This window comes from Suncus etruscus, chromosome 10 (assembly GCF_024139225.1).
Source record: "Suncus etruscus isolate mSunEtr1 chromosome 10, mSunEtr1.pri.cur, whole genome shotgun sequence".
Classification (NCBI taxonomy): Eukaryota; Metazoa; Chordata; class Mammalia; order Eulipotyphla; family Soricidae; genus Suncus; species Suncus etruscus.
The window spans coordinates 29,824,235-29,844,515 of record NC_064857.1 but is presented as its reverse complement, the minus strand read 5'-3'; the positions used below and the strand labels follow the sequence as shown (position 1 = coordinate 29,844,515).

General features: G+C 36.3%; 1 protein-coding gene across 3 annotated transcripts in view; it reads left to right on the top strand.

The window, feature by feature from the left end:
- Positions 1–13,631: 13,631 nt before the first annotated feature.
- TRIM55 (tripartite motif containing 55) overlaps positions 13,632–20,281 on the top strand; it is a 56,021-nt gene continuing 49,371 nt past the window's right edge. For all 3 annotated transcript variants that reach the window (XM_049781821.1, XM_049781820.1, XM_049781819.1), the window contains exons 1-2: positions 13,632–13,799; positions 14,319–14,491. In XM_049781821.1, the coding sequence (XP_049637778.1) occupies positions 13,632–13,799; positions 14,319–14,491 (341 nt within the window). The remainder of the gene's footprint in view (positions 13,800–14,318; positions 14,492–20,281) is intronic.

Sequence of the window (20,281 nt, the reverse complement as noted above, 5' to 3'; positions counted from 1 at the left end):
GTTAGTGCTTTTGCTTCTTCTGGTCCTCTCTCATTCTTTTTTTAATTTTCTGATTATTTTATTATTTTAATTATGTCATTTATTTATAAATCATTTATAAATTTTATAAATATAACTTTATAATCCTATAATTTCATATATAAACAATATATTATATATGAATAAATCTAAACAATATATTTACTTATTTTGCTTTTATATATTTACTTATATTATACATAATATATGCCTACTTATATATTATTTATATTTAATATATGCGATATAATTATATGATATATAGATATATCTATATACAAATAAATATAAATAACAGATGATTATAATTTATAAATATTATGATTTTATAAAATATATTTATAAATTTATTTGTGGATTATTTAATCATTATTTTAATTATCTTATTATTTTTAGGATTTTTTTTTTACAAATAATTTTTTTTTTTTTTTGGTTTTTTTTTTTTTTGGGCCACACCCGGTAACGCTCAGGGGTTACTCCTGGCTATGCGCTCAGAAGTCGCTCCTGGCTTGGGGGACCATATGGGACGCCGGGGGATCGAACCGCGGTCCGTCTCCTAGGCTAGCGCAGGTAAGGCAGGCACCTTACCTCCAGCGCCACCGCCCGGCCCCATTTTACAAATAATTTTTATTGCCTTCCTTCATTCACAATGTTATGATAGCTGTCAGTGTAGTTATTTCTCTAACTGTACTCACCACTCTTTGTGGTGAACTTGGACCTTCCAGCCCTCATCTCTTTTGTCTCTGAGAATTATTACAAAACATGTCTTTACAAATAATTTTTATTGCCTTCCTTCATTCACAATGTTATGATAGCTGTCAGTGTAGTTATTTCTCTAACTGTACTCACCACTCTTTGTGGTGAACTTGGACCTTCCAGCCCTCATCTCTTTTGTCTCTGAGAATTATTACAAAACATGTCTTTTATTTTTCTGAAAACCCATAGGTGAGTGAGACTATTCAGTGTCTATCTGTGAAAGATAATAACAATTATTTTTATTGTGACCAAAGTAAATGACAAATCTTTCACAGTAAGATTTAAGGTATATAGTGACAAGGAATCAGGGTCATTCCCACCCCCAGCTTATTTTTATTTTTTTTCCCACCTCCCTTATTTTTATTTTATTTAACTTTTTCTTTCGAGGTAGTCAACCTTGGACACAAATTAGGCCTCAGTGGAGATTGAGGCTGCAGCTCTGGAACTTTGCAAGCAAGAGCTTCATGGCTGCCGGGCAGCTTGTCTTCCTCCAATTTTTAAGGAGCCATTTAAAAGCACCCACTTACTTGGGAGAAGTTCTTGAAACGGTCACTTTGTTCTCTCCCCAAAAATGGTAACATCTATTGCCCTCTTTTGTGATTTTTTTAAAAATTGGTGCCTGCTCTTAGGAGACCTACTTGAGATTAAGGCTAAGCAGCCTGTAGTTCCTGTAACTGGTGCAAAGAAACAACCATAAAAATGCGAAAGACAAACTAATAAAGGAATCGGGAAAGGACGCTGATTGCCTTCAACAACCTTTTGTCTTGCTACATCTCAATAGAGCATAACTGGACGGGACTCAACCAAAGGCACTCCTGGGAGAAGTCTTGGCCAAGGCACCAGTTTTGGAGCAAAGCTACTTTCTTTCCTGCAGAGCAGCTGTGGGATCAGTCAACAACACAAGGTTTTTCTTGTTAGAAATTCTTGCAGTCCGGATTTTCGAAGTTAGATTTGTCCTTAAAATCCAACAAAAAAACTGCTAAAACCCTCCTGCATTTCTCAACAAAACCAGATTTCTCAAAGGCAGAGATAGAGCTGTTTTTGAGGATAGCAATTCATATTTTAGATGATAATTCTTTGATTGCAATTAATATTTTTAAATGGCAATTCTTTGATCCCATGTCTACTTTAGGATCTAGACAACCTGTACATTTTGTTACCACTGTGTGTAAACTGTTGCACACTGAATTAATTCAAAACCTGTTAAATTTATTGATACAGCTTTTAATAAACCGATTTTTATTTGCATTTGCATTTTATTCTTTTCAGTAGGATTTTTTTAAAAACTGAATGTCTTCGAGACACTTCAAACATATCAGTATCATTTTGGTTAAAAGAAAGCATTATAGAGTAGAAAAATAATACATTTTTATCCATGATCAATATTAATTTCTGGATGAGATTATTGTGCACCTTATTATACGTAAACCAAATAAAATAGTTGGTTAAAAGGAGCAGTTGACAGGAAATGGCTAATAATTCCAAGGGATTAGAAGAAATGCACCCAAACCCAGGTGGAAAATGTATGTTTGGGGCAGGTGAGCTAAGAAGGAACTTAGTATCTTGGTTTTTATCATCTCTCCTGGAATGCAATTTGCATTAAACTAAAGATATAAATCCAAACACATTATTTCATACTGTTTAGTCACTTGATCTATAATTATGAACTTTCTTGGCTTTCTTGTATGACTGTCCTGGGCACTTTGTGTCACATCTTGGTGCTTTAATTTATAAAATAGGTCTAATAATAGTGATTTGTAAGCTATGACATTACAATGCCATGCACAGAGTAAGCATACATTAAACATTAGTTAGGACATATTATCAGCTTATCATAGGAGGATTTTTGTGTTTATGTAAATATTTGTGGAAACGCAAGAAAGAGAAGTTTAGATTTGTTCTGCAGGGGAAATAGAACAACTTTAAAAAATATAAAACAATAGTCAAACAAATTATATTATGATCATATAGTGGAAAATATAGTTGAAATTGTACTTATGAAGGCCTATTAAAATGGGAAATGTTATTAATCAAAAGTTAAATCAAGTAGACAGAGAAAAATAAAAATAATACAAGCATTTTTTAGCAGCAAAAAAGACTAAAAAAGTAGAATTACTATGCTTTTTTCCTTTTTAAGGTCTTAACATATTTTTTGTTCTGCAATAACTATTATTTTGAATTGAAAATAGAGATGAAATAAATTAGGAGCTAACATTTATTAAGTACTTCCTGCAAGTCAAATATAGTTCTAGTTATGTTACATGTACTTTCTCTATTATTTATCTCATAAAAGAAATACCAGGTCTAAATAACTTTAGTGGTAAATTCCACCAAACATTAATAAAAAAAAGAAAACCAATGATATAAAGTTCAAAAATATTGAAAAGTGAATACTGTCCATCTTAAAAATTGGTAGCAGCACTGCCCTAATTCCTAAATCAGACAAACTTTATAATAAAACTATAAATCAATATTCTTTGTGAACATGGATATGTTTTAAACAAAATTTTTAACAAAATTTTAAACAAAAACTTAGCTAATTAAATTCAGCATTATATAAAAATACATAATGACCACATTGGATTTACTTTATGACTGTAAGATGGATTTAACATTCAAAACTGATGTTACTCATCATGATAAACAGACTACAGAATAAAAACATACTTTTCATTGATTAAATGCATCAAAAGTGACTAAGTTAAACATCTATTCTTGATTTTTTTTTTTTAACTATTAACAAATTTTGAAGGGGGAGAAAAAGTTGTCTTCAGTTTGATAAAGGGCATTAATGAAAGACATTTCACTATTAGACTTTGTAGTAAATGATTGAATGCTTCTTTCCTAAGATCAGGAATAAAACAAGATGTTAATTTTGTGTGTGTGTGTGTGTGTGTGTGTGTGTGTGTGTGTGTGTGTGTGTGTGTGTGTGTAAGGCCCTTGGCTTGCATGAAGCCAGTCAGATTTGGGTTTGGGTTTATTTATTTTGGAGTTAAATAAAATCTATTATAAAATCATGTTGTTTCTTTTCCTTAATGTCACTACTATAAATTTAAAATCATAACATGATGTATTTGTCATATAGCTCCTATTTCTGTGGAACAAGGTAAATCATAGGAATAGGGACCAAAATATATCAGGCCTTTAGGACCATAGTGGAAAGAAATATCTTTATCCTAGGAGTCAAAGGATTACTAACAGGATGAGATACATGAGAAATAGCTTGCAGACCATATTTAAAGATAAAAAATGTAGAGGTATCTTATTACCTAGTTTGCAATTGTATTTATTTTGATTAAAATTGCCTGGTACTAGAAAAAGATACATAGGTTTTATGATATATGGCTTAGAACTGAATACTCAATGACAAAACCCCATATATATGAACAATTCATTTTTGATAAAGAAACTGAAAACATTAAATGGAGTAAAGATAGCTTCTTCAACAAATGGTGTTGGGAAAACTGGATAACTACATGTAAGAAAATAAAACTCAAGCCATATCTCACACTTTATACAAAAAATAAATTCCAAGTAGATAAAAGACCTAAAGATCTTACCAGAAACTATAAAATACATAAAGCAAAACAGGTAGAATGCTCCAAGATTTGAACCTCCAAGTCATCTTCAATAATCTCATTCCCCTGGTAAAGGCAACAAAATCAAAAGTTAGCAAATGGAATGACATCAGATTAAAGAGTTTCTGTATGGTAAAAGAACAAAGGCTAAAACTAAAAAACAGCTAACTAAATGGGAAAAAAATATTCACATTCAACACATCAGATAAAGGCTTAATATCCAGAATATATAAAATATTAACAAAGATCAACAAAAAACAAATTTAAAAAGTCTATTAAAAAATGGGGAGAAGGGGCCGGGCGGTGGCGCTAAAGGTAAGGTGCCTGCCTTACCTGCGCTAGCCTAGGACGGACCGCGGTTCGATCCCCCGGCGTCCCATATGGTCCCCCAGAAAGCCAGGAGCAACTTCTGAGCGCATAGCCAGGAGTAACCCCTGAGCGTCACCGGGTGTGGCCCAAAAACCAAAAAAAAAAAAAAAAAAAATGGGGAGAAGAAATGAACCGACACTTCTCAGAGGAAGACAGGGAGATGGCCAATAGGCACATGAAAAAGTACTCATCATCACTTTTCTTTTTTTTTTTTATAAATAATATCTTTATTTAAACACCATTATTATAAGCATGTGTATAGTTGAGATCCAGTCATAAACACCCTCTTTCACCTGTATAACATTACCACCCCCAATGTCCCTAGGGAAATTAAAATCAAGACAATAATGAGAGATCACCTCACACCAGTTAGAATGATACATATCAAAAATAGTGGGATAGTCTACACCGGTGGATATGTGGTACAAAAGGTTCTTTCATTTACTGCTGGTAAGAAGGTTATCTGGTCAACCTCTGTGGAAATGGTATAAAGAGGCCTCAGTAAACTTTGAATTGAGCTGCCATATGACTGAGCAATTCCATTTTTGGGTATCTATCCCCAAAATCAATCTATCTTAAACCATTCATTCAAAAAGATGTGTGTGCACCACTATTCATTGCTGAATTGAGTACAGTAGCTAAATTATGGAATCAAGTTAGATGTTCAATAATAGATGAATGGATTATGACATTGTGGTACATATACACAATAGAACACTATGTAGCTGCAAGGAATGATGCAATTTGCTGCAACCTGGTTGGAATTGGAAGTTATCATGTTGAGTGAAGTAAGCCACAAGAAGAAAGATAAACATAAAATGATCTCATTAATCTGTGGTGTATAAAATTATTTTATTAAGAAATGTAATGTAGTAAAGTGGGAGATGTCTAGATTACCCTTGAGCCAGAGCCCAGAGAGAGAAAGGACAGAGAAAAAAGAAATCAAGATGGGAAGGAAGAAATGAAAAAGGAAAATAATGTAGAAATAGTGATCTGGGTATTGTTTATATTGAGGATCTGGGAAAGCTCTAAAGCATATATATTCAAAGCACAGAGTCAACAACACTGAAACTGAGATCTAAGCTGCAACCATAGAACTTTAATGTGGCAGGCAGGGGGTGGGAGAGGTTGGTTGGGGGAAAGGGGATTATAGAATATGGAATCACTGGTGATGGGAGCTGACACTGGTGATAGGATTAATGTGTTGACATATATACCTAAAACTCAATAACTTTGCAAACCATAGGTCTTTAAACAAAAAAGAGGAATAGATTGCAGAAAGCAAGACTAAATTCAGAAACTGATTAAAATACTGTGTGAAGGGCAATAAATGAGATGAGAATGAAGTCAAGGAAGTTCTAGAGATAGGGCATTAAATAAAAGGTTCAGACATGGCCCTAAGAAAGAACTTAGACTAAAGTATGTTCTGCTGGTTGGGAGTATCACTATATTTCAGGCTTATGAAATACGCTAAAATATTCAAGGAAATTATAATATGTTCATTTTCTAAGAAATCATGATGAAGCCAAATTTATGGAGGAGTAAAAAAAGATGAAATAAAGCATTAGGTATGTTTGCAAAGTAGTGAAAGAAATACCATAGTGTTAACTTGTGCTAAATATTTTTTATTAACTTTTATTGATTTTATATTTTCTTCCTATTAATTTTAAAATCACATAACAAATAGCTAAATTAAAAAGGCTGAAAATTCAGACATAAGGGAAATGTTAAATATATTGTATTTATCTTGTATTATCTTTAGTGTAAGAAGAATAGAAACTAATTTTCTGAGCCATGTTTGGGTCATTGGAAACTATGATATCTCTGAGAGAAGAGCTAATATGAGTTGGAAATTGGTTCTCTGCACATATTTCCCCCCTTGCTGTCTTTTTGTGGATTTTTTTTTGTTTATTTTGTTTTGTTGTTGCTACGATGATCAAGGTTCTGCATTGCTCATCAAAGAGAATACATTTCTGGCACTGAGAGATCACAAAAAGCAGTGTGGTTAGGATCATACTATGTGTGTATGTGTAATGGTACCTGGCATGTTTGCAAGGCAGGCACTTTAATATTGAGTCATATGCCTAGACCCCTGAAGATAATTATTGTGCTTATTTTGAAAGGGTGAAAGGGGGATATTTTACTTCGGTTAATTAATGTGTTTAGATACATGACTGCCCAATTTTGATGGAACTGAGGAATAAAGTTTATTAGGGCTTTCCAAATGAGGCAACTGTCTGTGAAACTGCCCCCATGGGGTTCAGCCCCCTGATCTGGTGGTATATGGCAAGGGTAGGATAAGGGCAGAAAATGAGGCACAGTCCTAGACTATACAGAATACCTTCAGGAGACTGTTTTCATGTCTTATAAAGAGAGAGCCAGGCCCACTTCAAATTCCAGAACCTAGAAGTTGACTTTAGTCCTGATTCAATTCCAGATTTTTTTCCATGCCTCAGGCTCTGTAAATAATTTAGAGAACTAAAATGTTCAGCTCACTCCCTAGAGAGCTATTTCCAAGTCCCCCTTCCAATTCATATGCCAATTTCACAGAACACTGATTTTTGAGAGTTGAGAGGAACATAATTGGAGAAAGGAGGTCAAGGATTATTATCCATCAATTTGGTTTTTATTTCTTTTTTTAATTCTTTTTTTTATTTTTTATTGTGATCAAAGTGCATTACAAAACTTCACTGCATCATTTATGGTACACAGTGACAATGAATGAGGGGCATTCCCACCACTAGTGCTGTCCTCCCTCCACCCTGTTCCCAGTATGCAACCCATATCTCCCTCCTTAACCCCCAAAGTACTAGTGCAACTGGTCTCCACTTTACAGCTTGTTGTAGATTGAGCATCCATTCCACCGTCATTGGAGATAAAAAGGAAAAGAAAAAAGGGAGAAAAAAATTGGTGACAACTACAAAAAAAAAAAAAGAAAGAAAGAAAGAAAGAAAGAAAGAAAGAAAGAAAGAAAGAAAGAAAGAAAGAAAGAAAGAAAGAAAGAAAGAAAGAAAGAAAGAAAGAAAGAAAGAAGAGAGAGGAAAAAAAGAAAAAAAGGAAAATGGAAGAAAAATGAAAAAAATAATGGACCCAGCAAATAAAAATAAAAATAAATCTCTAAATAATAACCACAAGAGTGAAAAAGAAAGAGAAAAGTGGAAGAAAAAAGAGAAGTAAAATAAAGTCAAAAAACTAACAAATCAAAACAAAACAAGAAAAAGTATGGGTGCTGGACTGGCAGGGTTTGGCATTCCCCCACTTTTTTTTTTTTTTTTTTTTTTGCATAGGCACAGTAAGCATTGGGGAAGAAAGGGAATTCCCGTGGCCTAAGAGATTCAAGGTTTCTCCATCCTTGAAGCATACCATCATGGGATCAACCCCTGGCTCCATATATACTCATTACCCCATCCCAAAAGCCTTTTTTGTGATGCCAGGAAAGTTTCCTCTCGGTTGTGTGTGAGAAAATCAAGCCACTGTAGCTAGCTATCTTGGTATTTGCGCAGGTTATAAGTCAGGGTCTAGGATAGAGTCTCTAGGTCTAGAGGTTCCTATCTATCATTGTTGTTGTGTTCAGTCTTCCTCCTGGGCTGACCGCTTAGTCCAGGAGACCGAGATCCCCTCCATGCGAGACTGGTCTTCAGGGCCAGATCTGGCAACTGGACTTTGTGGGGAGGGGGGAGCAGGGAAACTCCTCCCGTATTCATACTAGACCCCCTGCAGAGGTGTCTTTTCTTACTAATACTCATTTTCATAACCATGCGGTTGCATTTGCGCCCGCGCGACAAATATACTTTTTAAGCATTATCTAAAAATGTTCTTTATTCTAGACGGTTCCTCGGAAAGAAAACTGAATGCCAAAGATTTGGATGATAACACTCAAATAGATCTTTAAAGTCAGCCTTTATGGACGTGACTTTCCGTACTGACTCCAAGCTGAAATCACAAACAATTATATATATAGTATATAGCCCCTGTCATGTATTACCTCTCCCCTACCCCTGTGTCTCTTCTATCCCCTCATCTCCCAATCCTGATCCATTATCTTCCCCTAATTTAACCCTCTTTACCCTCAGTTCCTAACTCGGTAGACACCAAGATTGACCTACTACCCCAACAGACCACCTTCCAGCTCCTCAGTGAAAGACACCCTCTGGGTCCCCGTTCTCATGCATCGGCAAGAACTACAACCAGCACGCCTGCTGATTCATGCTTGATGACCCCTTTCACCCCCACCAAATAGGACTGTTGCACAATACAAGAATCAGCCTCAGCAAAACCCCCAGCTCAGAGACACTATATGGTCTCGTAATGTAGAAAAGCATCTCTCAAACTCAATTCCAAGGCCTGTGAATAGAAAAGTACCTTGGCTTTTACTCCCCACAAGAATATATCAAAAGACCTAATTGGGAGTCTTATGTTGCCTATGGAAGCTCAATACTTGTATAACATTATATCTTAAGATGTGTATTCCTAATTATACAGGTAGCCTCCTCCACCACTTGTTTTATTCGAATACCTTTTCTTTTTAACTCAGTTTTATTTATTTGTTCTATTTTAATATATAAATTTTTTCTATCCTTACCATTTTTGGTGCTGCTTGTTACAAAAAGCCTTGACTAGGATAAAAGCTCAGAACAAAACCAGATGACAGAGACTGTGTGTGCAGCCTGTCATCCTTACCCAGAATAGCACCAGCAACACAGTATGACACCATACGTTTTTGTATGGGCACAGTAAAAAAAGGGAAACCATAGACACAGAAACAAGATCTTATCTTCTAGGGATAAGAACTCACTTTTTATAGCAGAAGGGTGTCTCCTATCCTGAACATATGTCATGTGATACAACACAGCCCCCAGGAGATTGGACAGTGTTAGTCCAATCCGAAACCCCAGATCCCCCACGTAGAAATGATACAGCTCCGGGCAACACCACCAGGAACTAAGCTCCATTGGGAGATTTATAACACTACTCTGGCACCAACTTGTGCCAGTTTTGATATGACAACGAGGAAAGGAAAACTTGACCTAAGACTAGGCTGTCCTATCACATCACCTAACACTTAATGGAAATCAGAAGAGATATCGTCCTTTGAATTGTGAAAAATAAGAGCACCAACAACAGAAAACTGACTTTGACAACCGTGACTGAACAGAGCCTACCTTGGGACTAATAAGGAAAACCCTACCCTAGGCTGTAGTCCAGGACACATAAAAACCACCACCACCAACAACAACAAGGTGTCTTATTGCAGAGGTCCAACTTGGACAACAGAGACTGAGCAGAACCTTTGGATCCATAATATCCTAGGCTTCGGCTTAGGGACCGAACGAAAACAGGGAGCAAGTGTTACAGAAAACTGAACACAACAACAATGATGGATAGGAACCTCTAGAACCTAGAGACTCTATCCTAGACCCTGGTTTTTATTTCTAAAAAATTTTGTGCTGGCTTCCAAAGAAACCTCCAGGAGGCATTCTAAGAAAAAGTACTAAGCAGAAAACAGGTAGGAGAAAGAAAAAGAGGGTCAACTTTTTATTATGTTAAATGATTGAATTAATATTTTTTCTATTCACTTAGATATAGAAGAACTCAAAGAGAGAGAACTCACTTACCCACAGATAAAATAACTGAAATTGGACATAAGAAAGTAAATTTCCCAAGACCATGAAACAGAGTGGACATGAAAGCTGTCCAGCCTGCCCTGACTTAATTTGAAGCACCTCTATGGATGTGCAAACTCAGGGCATCTGAATTCCTTCATGGATTCTACTGTCAAAACCATCCCAGAACCCAATTTCTCCCTTCCTTCCCACTGCTATTCCCCTCCACTCAGGCATCATGATCTTTTACTTGGGCTCATGGCAACAATCTCCCATTTATTTGGTCATTAGCCAGATTTTTTTCACTTTGATCTGTCCAATTGCTATTATATGCTTTATCTAACCAACTTAGATCTCATGGAAACATCCCTGGAGGAAACTTTTAACCACTTTTCTTGTCTAATTTATTAAGTGCTAAAAACTCATTAGCCCAGTGTTCATGGTCTGCCAATATGCCAGAACACTTTGCACTACATTCCCAAGAATCATACACTGAGTATTTCTGGCCCTCTAGGGATTCACTCTTTGCTTCTTTTTCTTTTCCTGGGCAGCCCCACCTATGCTCCATTTACTTGTCCATCTAAGTGTCTTAGTGAAACAATTCAAATATATCACACCCATGAAGTCTCCCACTTCCTCTGACTCTTTGTGACTCTTCCCACCATCACCCTGCAGCCTTCATACGCTTCAGGCTGTAGGGACTGCAGAAGCCAGGCCAGCAGCCAAGAAAGGCCTCACCATCTCCACACCAACTCTAGGACTCTTTAATTTATATTAAAACAACAATCAACCTTTTCCTTGTTGGAAATTATGTGCATAACAAAAATGTAGTTATAATATATACCCATTGTTTGCAGTGTTTATATAAAAATAAAGCTATAAATTCATCACAGAAAATCATACCAACACATTTAGCTTTTTATATGCATTAAATTGTATTTATTTATATTTTGGGGTCACAACTTTAGGTGTGGGACAACTCTAGGCTCTGTGTTCAGCAGTACTTAGACACCTTTCTATGTAGAAAATTTTGAAACTGAGTTTCTTCAAGCCAAGTATGCACTCTAATTGACTGAGTAACCTCTCCAAACAAACCCAGATTAAAAAAAAAATTTAAGCATGTAATTATTTGTTGGTTGTGGCCACACCCAGTGGTGCTCAGGGCTAACTCCTGGCTCTGCCTCAGGAATGACTCCTAGTGGGCTTGGAAAACCTTATGGAATGCTGAGAATCCAACTTCAGTTGGCTGTATGCAAGGCAAGCACCCTCTCTGATGTACTATTGCTTTAGCCATGATTTAAATAGTTTACTTAAAATTTATATTGATGATGGGCCCAAGTGATAGTGCAGCAGTATGGCATTTGCTTTGCACGCAGCTGACCTAGGACAAACTAGTTTCGATCCCCCGGGTCCCATATGGTCCCTGAGCCAGGAGTGATTTCTGAGGGCATAGCCAGGAGTAACCCCAGAGTATCACTGGGTGTGGCCCCCAAAAAATTATATTGATGAAACATTGTTTCCTTAAATCCTGGCAAATATTATACCTACTACTATGACTCACCAAGAATATCAGAAATGAGCAAAGAAATTATTATTTTTAAATTTAATGTGGAAGGGCCAAAAAGAGAGTATAAGGGATAAGCCACTTGCCTTGCATGTCTGTCTCATGTCACAATTCATGATCCTGACATCTCATATCATTCCTCAAAGTACAGCTAGGAGTCACTCCTGAGCTCAAAGCTAGGAATAGCCCAGAGCACAAAAGGAGATAAGGATGTGTCCCAAATTTCCCTTCATCTCATCCCAGTCTTTTTCTTCTCAAATGCAAAGAATTGTGGGTATTGTGTTTAAGAGCAGATGAAATGAGGATTTTGAAAGCAGAACTCCTTTTTCACTTGGTGATGGTTCTGGATCTGCCACCCACTGCAATTTATCATGCCATTATTTATTATTATTCCAAATTAAAGTTCTTTAAATTTAAATATTGTTCAATTTTTGTGTATTTTAGAATCATAGGGAATAGAATGAAAAAGGGGGAGGAGAGAGCACTATTGAAAAGAACATGTTACAGTTTCTATATATACAGATATATACACATGTCTATAGTTGTATAGAGTTGTATTATTAGCTAATTCTTAAAATTGGTGTGTATACAGTTTCACAGTAAAAGCATTTGAAAGCAATTCACTTAATTATAGTTTAGGTGCTATGGTTACAGTAGTGTTAAAATTCATGTTATTGATATATAGAATTACTGCATCCAAGCATTAGAATCAGCACTGACAAAATTTTCTTTGGACCACAACTCTCACAAGAATTCATCATTTAAGAGTAAGAAAGTCTTTCTTTAGATTATTGCTCTTGTGAAGTCAGGATAATGATGTTTCCCCCAGCCTCCCACTCTGTGCCAGATAACCCAGGTTCTCATTAATATGAGATATGTGTTCTATGTTGCATGTTCTATATTACCTAACATAGGTTAACTGTGGCATTTTTTGAATAATAATAAGAAAATCATTTTATTAAAGTTTACATACATAATGTGTACATAGCTTTATATCCTTTTACTGTAATTCTTTGAAATTTTTTTGTTTTCATATACTAGGCTTAAATTTATAACTCCTGTGCTAAATTGTATTTAAATGTATTAAATATTGCTACTCTCCTGCACTTATATTTTATTGTCTACTATTGTTTCAAAAATCCTTTTTTAATGATTTTTATTTTGACCACAGTGGATTACAAATCTTTCACAGTGATAATTTAATTGTGCCATTTTTGGGTGACTCTCTTCCTCCAGTCTCATGGTGGAAATGGTCATCATTCAGGTAGACTCTTGAGCTGCATCCTGTCTGGTCTTGGAGAAGCCGTCACCAAGTTCTTATTGAGTGCTCAAAAAGGGCATGGCTCAGTGACGAGGCATGCACACTGGCATTTGTTGCTGACAACTGTCAGCTTTGACCTCTTTCTCCTCACAACCTGGTCTAAAAGGGGTTTGTAATCCTCCTTCCACCCACTCCCTTCACTCCCCATGGGAGGAATGTTGGCGCCTGTTCTCTGTCACCTGTCACCATCCATCTTCCTGTCACTGGCTTATATGGACAAGTTGCCAGCTGTCATGTGATCCCCCAACTGCTAAAAACAGACCCAGCAACCACTCTGAATAGGGACCTGAAACAATGTCTTCCACCAAAGGAAACATAAAGGACACTTGATCATACAATTATCTGAATTATTTCTAGGAAACAATTGCAGAAATCCTTGGAGAACACTTTCCCTGGCAGTTATAAACAGGGACGGCCAGGAAATGAGCTCATCTTTGAATTATAAGTCATTTTCCAAAGAGCAACAGACTATGGATAATTTGGAGAAGCAACTCATCTGTCCCATCTGCTTGGAGATGTTCACAAAACCTGTGGTCATTCTTCCCTGTCAGCATAACCTGTGTAGGAAATGTGCCAGTGATATTTTCCAGGTAGGTTTGTCTGGGATTTGGGATTTGGTGGTGGAAAAGATTCCTTTCTCTTCAAACTATATTGCTTCGTTTCCTAGTTAATTCCTTTACATAACTTTGTAAAGCAACAACCACATTTAAGAACAACAAAAATTAGAAATAATTTGCTTTGTACTTTGCTGTCAGATAATCGCCGATGCCTGGAGTTATTTTCCTACTAAGTATCATATTTGGATTTATTAATCATTAATTCATTTCAAAATTGTCAATGAATTACTAATCAAGCATTAATGCTAGAGTTTCTGGTTGGGAGCTTTTGGTTATGAAAATGTTGCATGAAAAAGCATTGCTGACAATGGAACATTGCAGTTCATGATAGCTGACGCTGTTTTGGACCTTCCTTGATAAGGCCTGAAGGATTATTTACAGCAAGCTGAAAGTACAAGCTGGTGTTGTTTGTATGTCAGAGAGTAGAATGAAGTCTCAGAAAAGCCACCTGTGGCATTACTCAATTTCTCTTTCCTTGCTTGGCAAGAACAGGCCTCTAACCCGTATTTACCCACAAGAGGAGGTACGACTGTGGCTTCAGGAGGCCGGTTTCGCTGCCCATCCTGTAGACACGAAGTAGTTTTGGATCGACATGGGATATATGGACTTCAGAGAAACCTGCTGGTGGAAAATATTATTGACATATATAAGCAGGAATCAACCAGGTATTGTTCTTCCATGAGTCAAACCCATTTAAAGTTTGTTATTGTTTGCTTTAATCAATCTCTACATTGAATTCTTGTTTACAAATTATGAACTAATTGTTTTAGAAAATATTTTCCCAAGTCAGTCCCTCCCAAAGGAAATGAGGGTTTTCTTTCAAGAAGGGAAAATAACTGGGGTTCATGATAATCTTTTTGTTTTTTTTTTGTTTTTTGGCCACACCCAGCAGTGCTCACGTATTATTCCTAGCTCTGCGCTCAGGAACCACTCCTGTTAATACTTGAAGGATGATATGGGATGATGGGGATCCAAACCTGGTACACCAAGTAAAAGGCAAGGGCTCTCATCACTACTCAGGCCCCAACAATTATTTCTAAATCAACATAATAATTACCATATTTCCATCAATCTATTCTATATAATGGTGTGAAATGATGCAAAATGTATGTCCATCCTGTATTACATACATTTTAGATATTTCATGACAGTTGCAGCTCCAAATAATAGAGAGCAGGAGAATGTATAGCAAAAAATGTAGAATGCTAACAGAAATGCCATTTTCCAAAAATAATTACTTCCTAGTTTAGATGATGATAATAAAACAAATTCCTTTCCATTAGTCATAGTACTAATTTGAGGTGGTTGCAAAGCAAGGAATGGTCTTGGCAACTTAAAATTTAAGAGGTATAGTAGAGGAAAAAACATGGAGCTTAGGTAGGTTTCCTATTGTCTAGATTGTTGTTTGTTGCCTATACTCAGAATTGACCTGTTGATTGATAAACAGAAGATATATGAATTCATTAAAAAGAATACTTCTTGCTCATTGAATCACAGTATATTTAGTGTTTTTTGCCCTAGACACAGCACTGCAGGAGTTCATTCCTAGAAGGCATGGTGTGGATTGTATACTGGTCAGTCTGGTCCAAAAAGCTTGATAGGAATATCAGGACCATTCAGAATGACTTCATTGTGATTCATATGAGGACATGTATTTATGGAACATCTGCAGGACTCTAACAGCCAACTGATGTTAGAAAGGAAGCTGTTCTAAAAATCCAACATACAATTAATATCATCATTATGGTTATTAGTTTCTGTTAAAATTCCAATCTAAATTAGAGAGTGCTTAAAGCTGGAACAGGAGAAAAAGAATTGCTGATGTCATATTGCAACGATATGGGAGTTGGCTATAATCCCATGCTTCCATATTATTTTGACAAGAGGAAAAAGTACTATTAGTTTTGTTATTCCCTCACAGAGCTGTTCCCTTTATAGTTCATGAATTTGAAATGCAAATATATGCACTGTTTCTTAAAAAATTAGCTGGCCTATAAATAACTAGCCAATTATTATTTTTAAAATTTTATTTGAGGCACCCTGATTTACAATACTACTAATGGTAGGGTTTGATGTATACAATGTTCGGATACCATACTCTCTACCAGATTGTCCACTTCCATCCCATCTACCCCCCATGAAGTTCTACTCAACTAACCAATTATTAAGAAATTTATATTGTGACTAATTCAATGCCTAGAACAGTGCTTTCTTTACGTAAAACAGTTTTTCTTACGCGCCATCTGAATTATCACCAAAATTCTTAGATTTGTTGAAAAACTGTATTTTTTTCTATTTTACTACTTGCCACAATGTGAGCTTGAAATAATAACAGTTGCCAGGACATCCAGAGGAGATTTGAAACTTGTAACACTAGTAAAACTATAAGACACTCTGATTTTACCTATAGGTCTGTATACTTGCATCTACTCCCAATGTGCTCTGGTGAGCAAATTGTTTGAATGCAATGAGCTGAATATCCAATAATGAAGTTCATAGCCCAGTGTTTTTTGTTTTGTTTTGTTTTGTTTTTGATTTTCAAATTCTTTTGATGCTTGTGTTAAACTTAAAGATAGACTTTGGAACTTTTGTTTTTCTTGGTAGCAAAACCACATGTTGCACAGAGAACTCAGGCATGTGTTTAAGCATAAACCTAATTGTCCCTACAGGCTAGTGTTCCTAAAGCTGGCTGGTTCTAAGGTCCAGAAACCTGAGCATTTGAGGATTTAGCAAAGCTAATCTTGAATATACAGAGTAAAATTAAACCAGGTTTAATGATCAATTATTGGGCTGGGGTAAAGAGGGATCTGGGAACAATGTAGAAAGGACAGAGTTAGTGAACTCTGATCTTCCACAAAAAGGCTAGAGATTACAGGTCTTCACAAAGCCTGACCCTCTTATCTGAAATTTACATATTCTTAGGAGCAATTAGGGAGATGACAAGAAACTAATTTTGGAATTATAAAGAATGAGTACCATAATATTAATTAATTTGAAAATATAGTGACTAGAAACATAACTCTGTGGTAGAGTATATGTTTTGCAGATGTGAGGCCCTGGGTTTGATCTTCACCTCTACAGAAGATTAAATAGAATAAAATACATACATTTAAAAATTTAAAAATGTGAAATATAGTGGCCGGCATGGTGGCACTAGAGGTAAGGTGCCTGCCTTGCCTGCACTAGCCTAGGACGGACCGGTCGCCCGGTGTCCCATATGGTCCCTCAAGCCAGGCGCGATTTCTGAGCTCATAGCCAGGAGTAACCCCTGAGCGTCACTGGGTGTGGCCTAAAAAAAAAAGTGAAATATAGTAAGCAAAACTAGTATATGCTGAGTATGTTGTTAAGAGTGCTCTACAGGGGCCTGAGTGATAGCACAGCGGTAAGGCGTTTGTCTTGCATTTGCATGGCTGACCCAGGACGGACCTGGATTCTATCCCAGGTGTCCCATATGGTTCCCCGACCCAGGAGCGATTTTTGAGCATATAGCCAGGAGTAACCACTGAGTGTCACCAGGGGTGGCCCAAAAACTAAAAAGAAAGAAGAAAGAAAGAAAGAAAGAAAGAAAGAAAGGAAGGAAGGAAGGAAGGAAGGAAGGAAGGAAGGAAGGAAGGAAGGAAGGAAGGAAGGAAGGAAGGAAGGAAGAAGGAAGGAAGGAAGGAAGAAGAAGAAGAAGAAAGAAGAAAGAAAGAAAGAAAGAAAGAAAGAAAGAAAGAAAGAAAGAAAGAAAGAAAGAAAGAAAGAAAGAAAGAAAGAAAGAAAGAAAGAAAGAAAGAAAGAAAGAAAGAAAGAAAGAAAGAAAGAAAAGAAAAAAAAGAATGCTTTACACATGATGGGGCCTATAGTACAGCTAGTAGGGTGTTTGTGTTGCATGCAGCTGATCCAGATTCCATTCCTGACATCCTATATGATCTATATGGTCTCCCTAGCCCACCAGGAGTGATCTCTGAACATGGAGCCAGAAAGAAACTTTCAGCATTGCTGGTGTTGGCCCAAACAAAAAGCAAGCAAACGAAACCAGAATGGTTTACACATGAAATTTGTTCTTTTATTCTCAGAACATCCAGTGAAACTGTATTCGTTTTCTCACCTTATTAAAAGTCTTAATTAAAAAATTAATTTCATTAGCCAGGAAGGCACTGTGGTTAGCATAGTTATTCATAGCTGACTTTCAAGTATACAATGTTCCAACACCAATACACCTCCAGTGTGAACTTCTCCCCACTAATGTCCCCAGGTTACCTTCCATCTCTTAGTCTGCCTTGTTGACAAGCACATTTGTAAGTTTGACTATTGTAGTTTGAATTTTATACTTTCACTATTAATGTATCTGTATTTTGATATATATGTACACACACACTATTATTGTATTTGAGGCCCCGGAACCTTACCTCTATTTTTATCACCCTACTTGGTTTCTTTCCTTCCCTATTCTTCTCAAGGATCAAAGGTGGTCTGGACATCCCCTCTTTGAGACCATTCATTCCCCTTTTCTATTATTCTATTTGCTACAGATAAATGAAACCATCTGATATTTGGCCTTCTTTTGACTTACTTCATTTCGGTTTTAGTTCCAAGTTGCAGACAAATGGATAATTCCATCATTCCTCGCAGCTACATAGTATTCCACTATGTAAATATATCATACTTTCATTATCTATTCTTGTTAATGGACACCTAGGTTGATTTCCTATCTTTACTATTGTACTGAGTGCTACAATAAATAGTGGTATGTATATGTCCTTTTGATTGATTTTTGTGTGTCCTGGGGGCAGATAACAAGAAGTGAAATTACTAGGTTATATGTTAACTGCATTTTTAATTCTCTCAAAAACTTCCATACTATTTTCCATAGGGATTGAACCAGAAATTTTCACTACCAGTGAATGAACATCCCTTTTTTACAGATCCCTGCCAACATATGTTGTTCTCTGTTTTGTTTTGTTTGGGGTATTTTTTGTTTGTTGGTTGTTTTTATTTTTGTTTTGGAGCAGCAGTGCTCAGGGCTTACTCCTGGGAATCATACCTGGCTGCTTGTTCATGGGACAATATGAGATGCCAAGGATTGAACCCAGATTGTGTAATACAGAGTAAGTTTCCTATTCATTGTACTATCTCTCCAACTCTTGTGTTCCCAGTTTTTTGATGTATGCAATTTTGACTGGAGTCAAATGTTATCTCATTTTTATTCTGATTTGCATTTCCCTAATAATAAGAAATGAGCATTGTTTCATGTACATATTGGCCATCCATCTATCTTCTTTAGATAAATGTCTGTTCATTTCCTCTCCTTTTTTTGGACAGGGCTTAATGAATTTTGTTGTGATTGATCTATGTGAATGCTTTAACTATCTTGGATATTAATACTTTATCTAATGCTTTGAGTACAAATATTATTTTCCCATTCAGTCTGGTGGGAAAAGCTTTAGCCCATGTTTCTTTAGCTGTGAAGAAACTTTTTGTTTGTTTGGTTGGTTGGTTTCTTTTTGGGCCACACCCAGAGGCACTCTTGCTCTGCACTCTGAAATTGCTCTTGGCGGGCTCCAGAGACTGTATGGGATGCTCGGAATTAAACCCTGGTTTACCACATGCAATGCAAATGCCCTACTGCTTTACTCTGGCCTCAGAGAACTTTTTAGCTTGGTGAAGTCCTATTTCTTCAATTTTGTTTTTATTGTATGCCAATAGAGCCATGTTGTCAAGACATGTTTGAGGTACAAATATTGGAGCAATCTATCTATAATTTCTTCAATGTATTTTATAGATTCTGACCTAATCTCAAGGTCTTTGATCTGCTTTGATTTTTATGTAAGTTTGAGATATGGATCCAGCTTTATTGAAAGTCTTCATATTTTCTTAATATTTTCATGCACAGCAATTCATTCACACAATTTTGAATATTCAAACAGTGCTACAAACCCTCTGTTATGCTCTCATCCCACTATGTCTTTATCCCCAAGTCCCAATTCCCAGGGATTGTCATTTGAATTCTTTGACCTGCTCTTCTGCTATCTAAAGCCAGTACCTGTTTAAGCTATTAGATGCTCCCACTGGATATTTTGTTTAAGTCTCTAGACTTCTCTATAGATGATGAGAATTGTGCCTTGACATATGTAAACCTCTCCTGCTTTGACTTTACCCAAAGACAAATTCTTTGTGTTCTAGAACCTGTTTCCTCTTGGTTTATTCACTTGATTGTTTTATTTTGTGCTGTTCAGCCACAAGTAATCTCCTGTAGGAAAAGTTCTCTTTTCAATGTCTCCCACATTCTAGATTTTAGATCACATGATTTCTGCAATCCCAGAGCCTTTCCAAGATTCCATAGATCAAGTTGGCTTCTTTCTTTTGTGCATCTTCTGAGCAGACCCTGGGTAGAGCAAGATGCTTGCTTGACATTTCTTATCCACCACAATCTTGCTCATTTTCATTCTTATTCAGTTCCTTTTGCCCTTTTT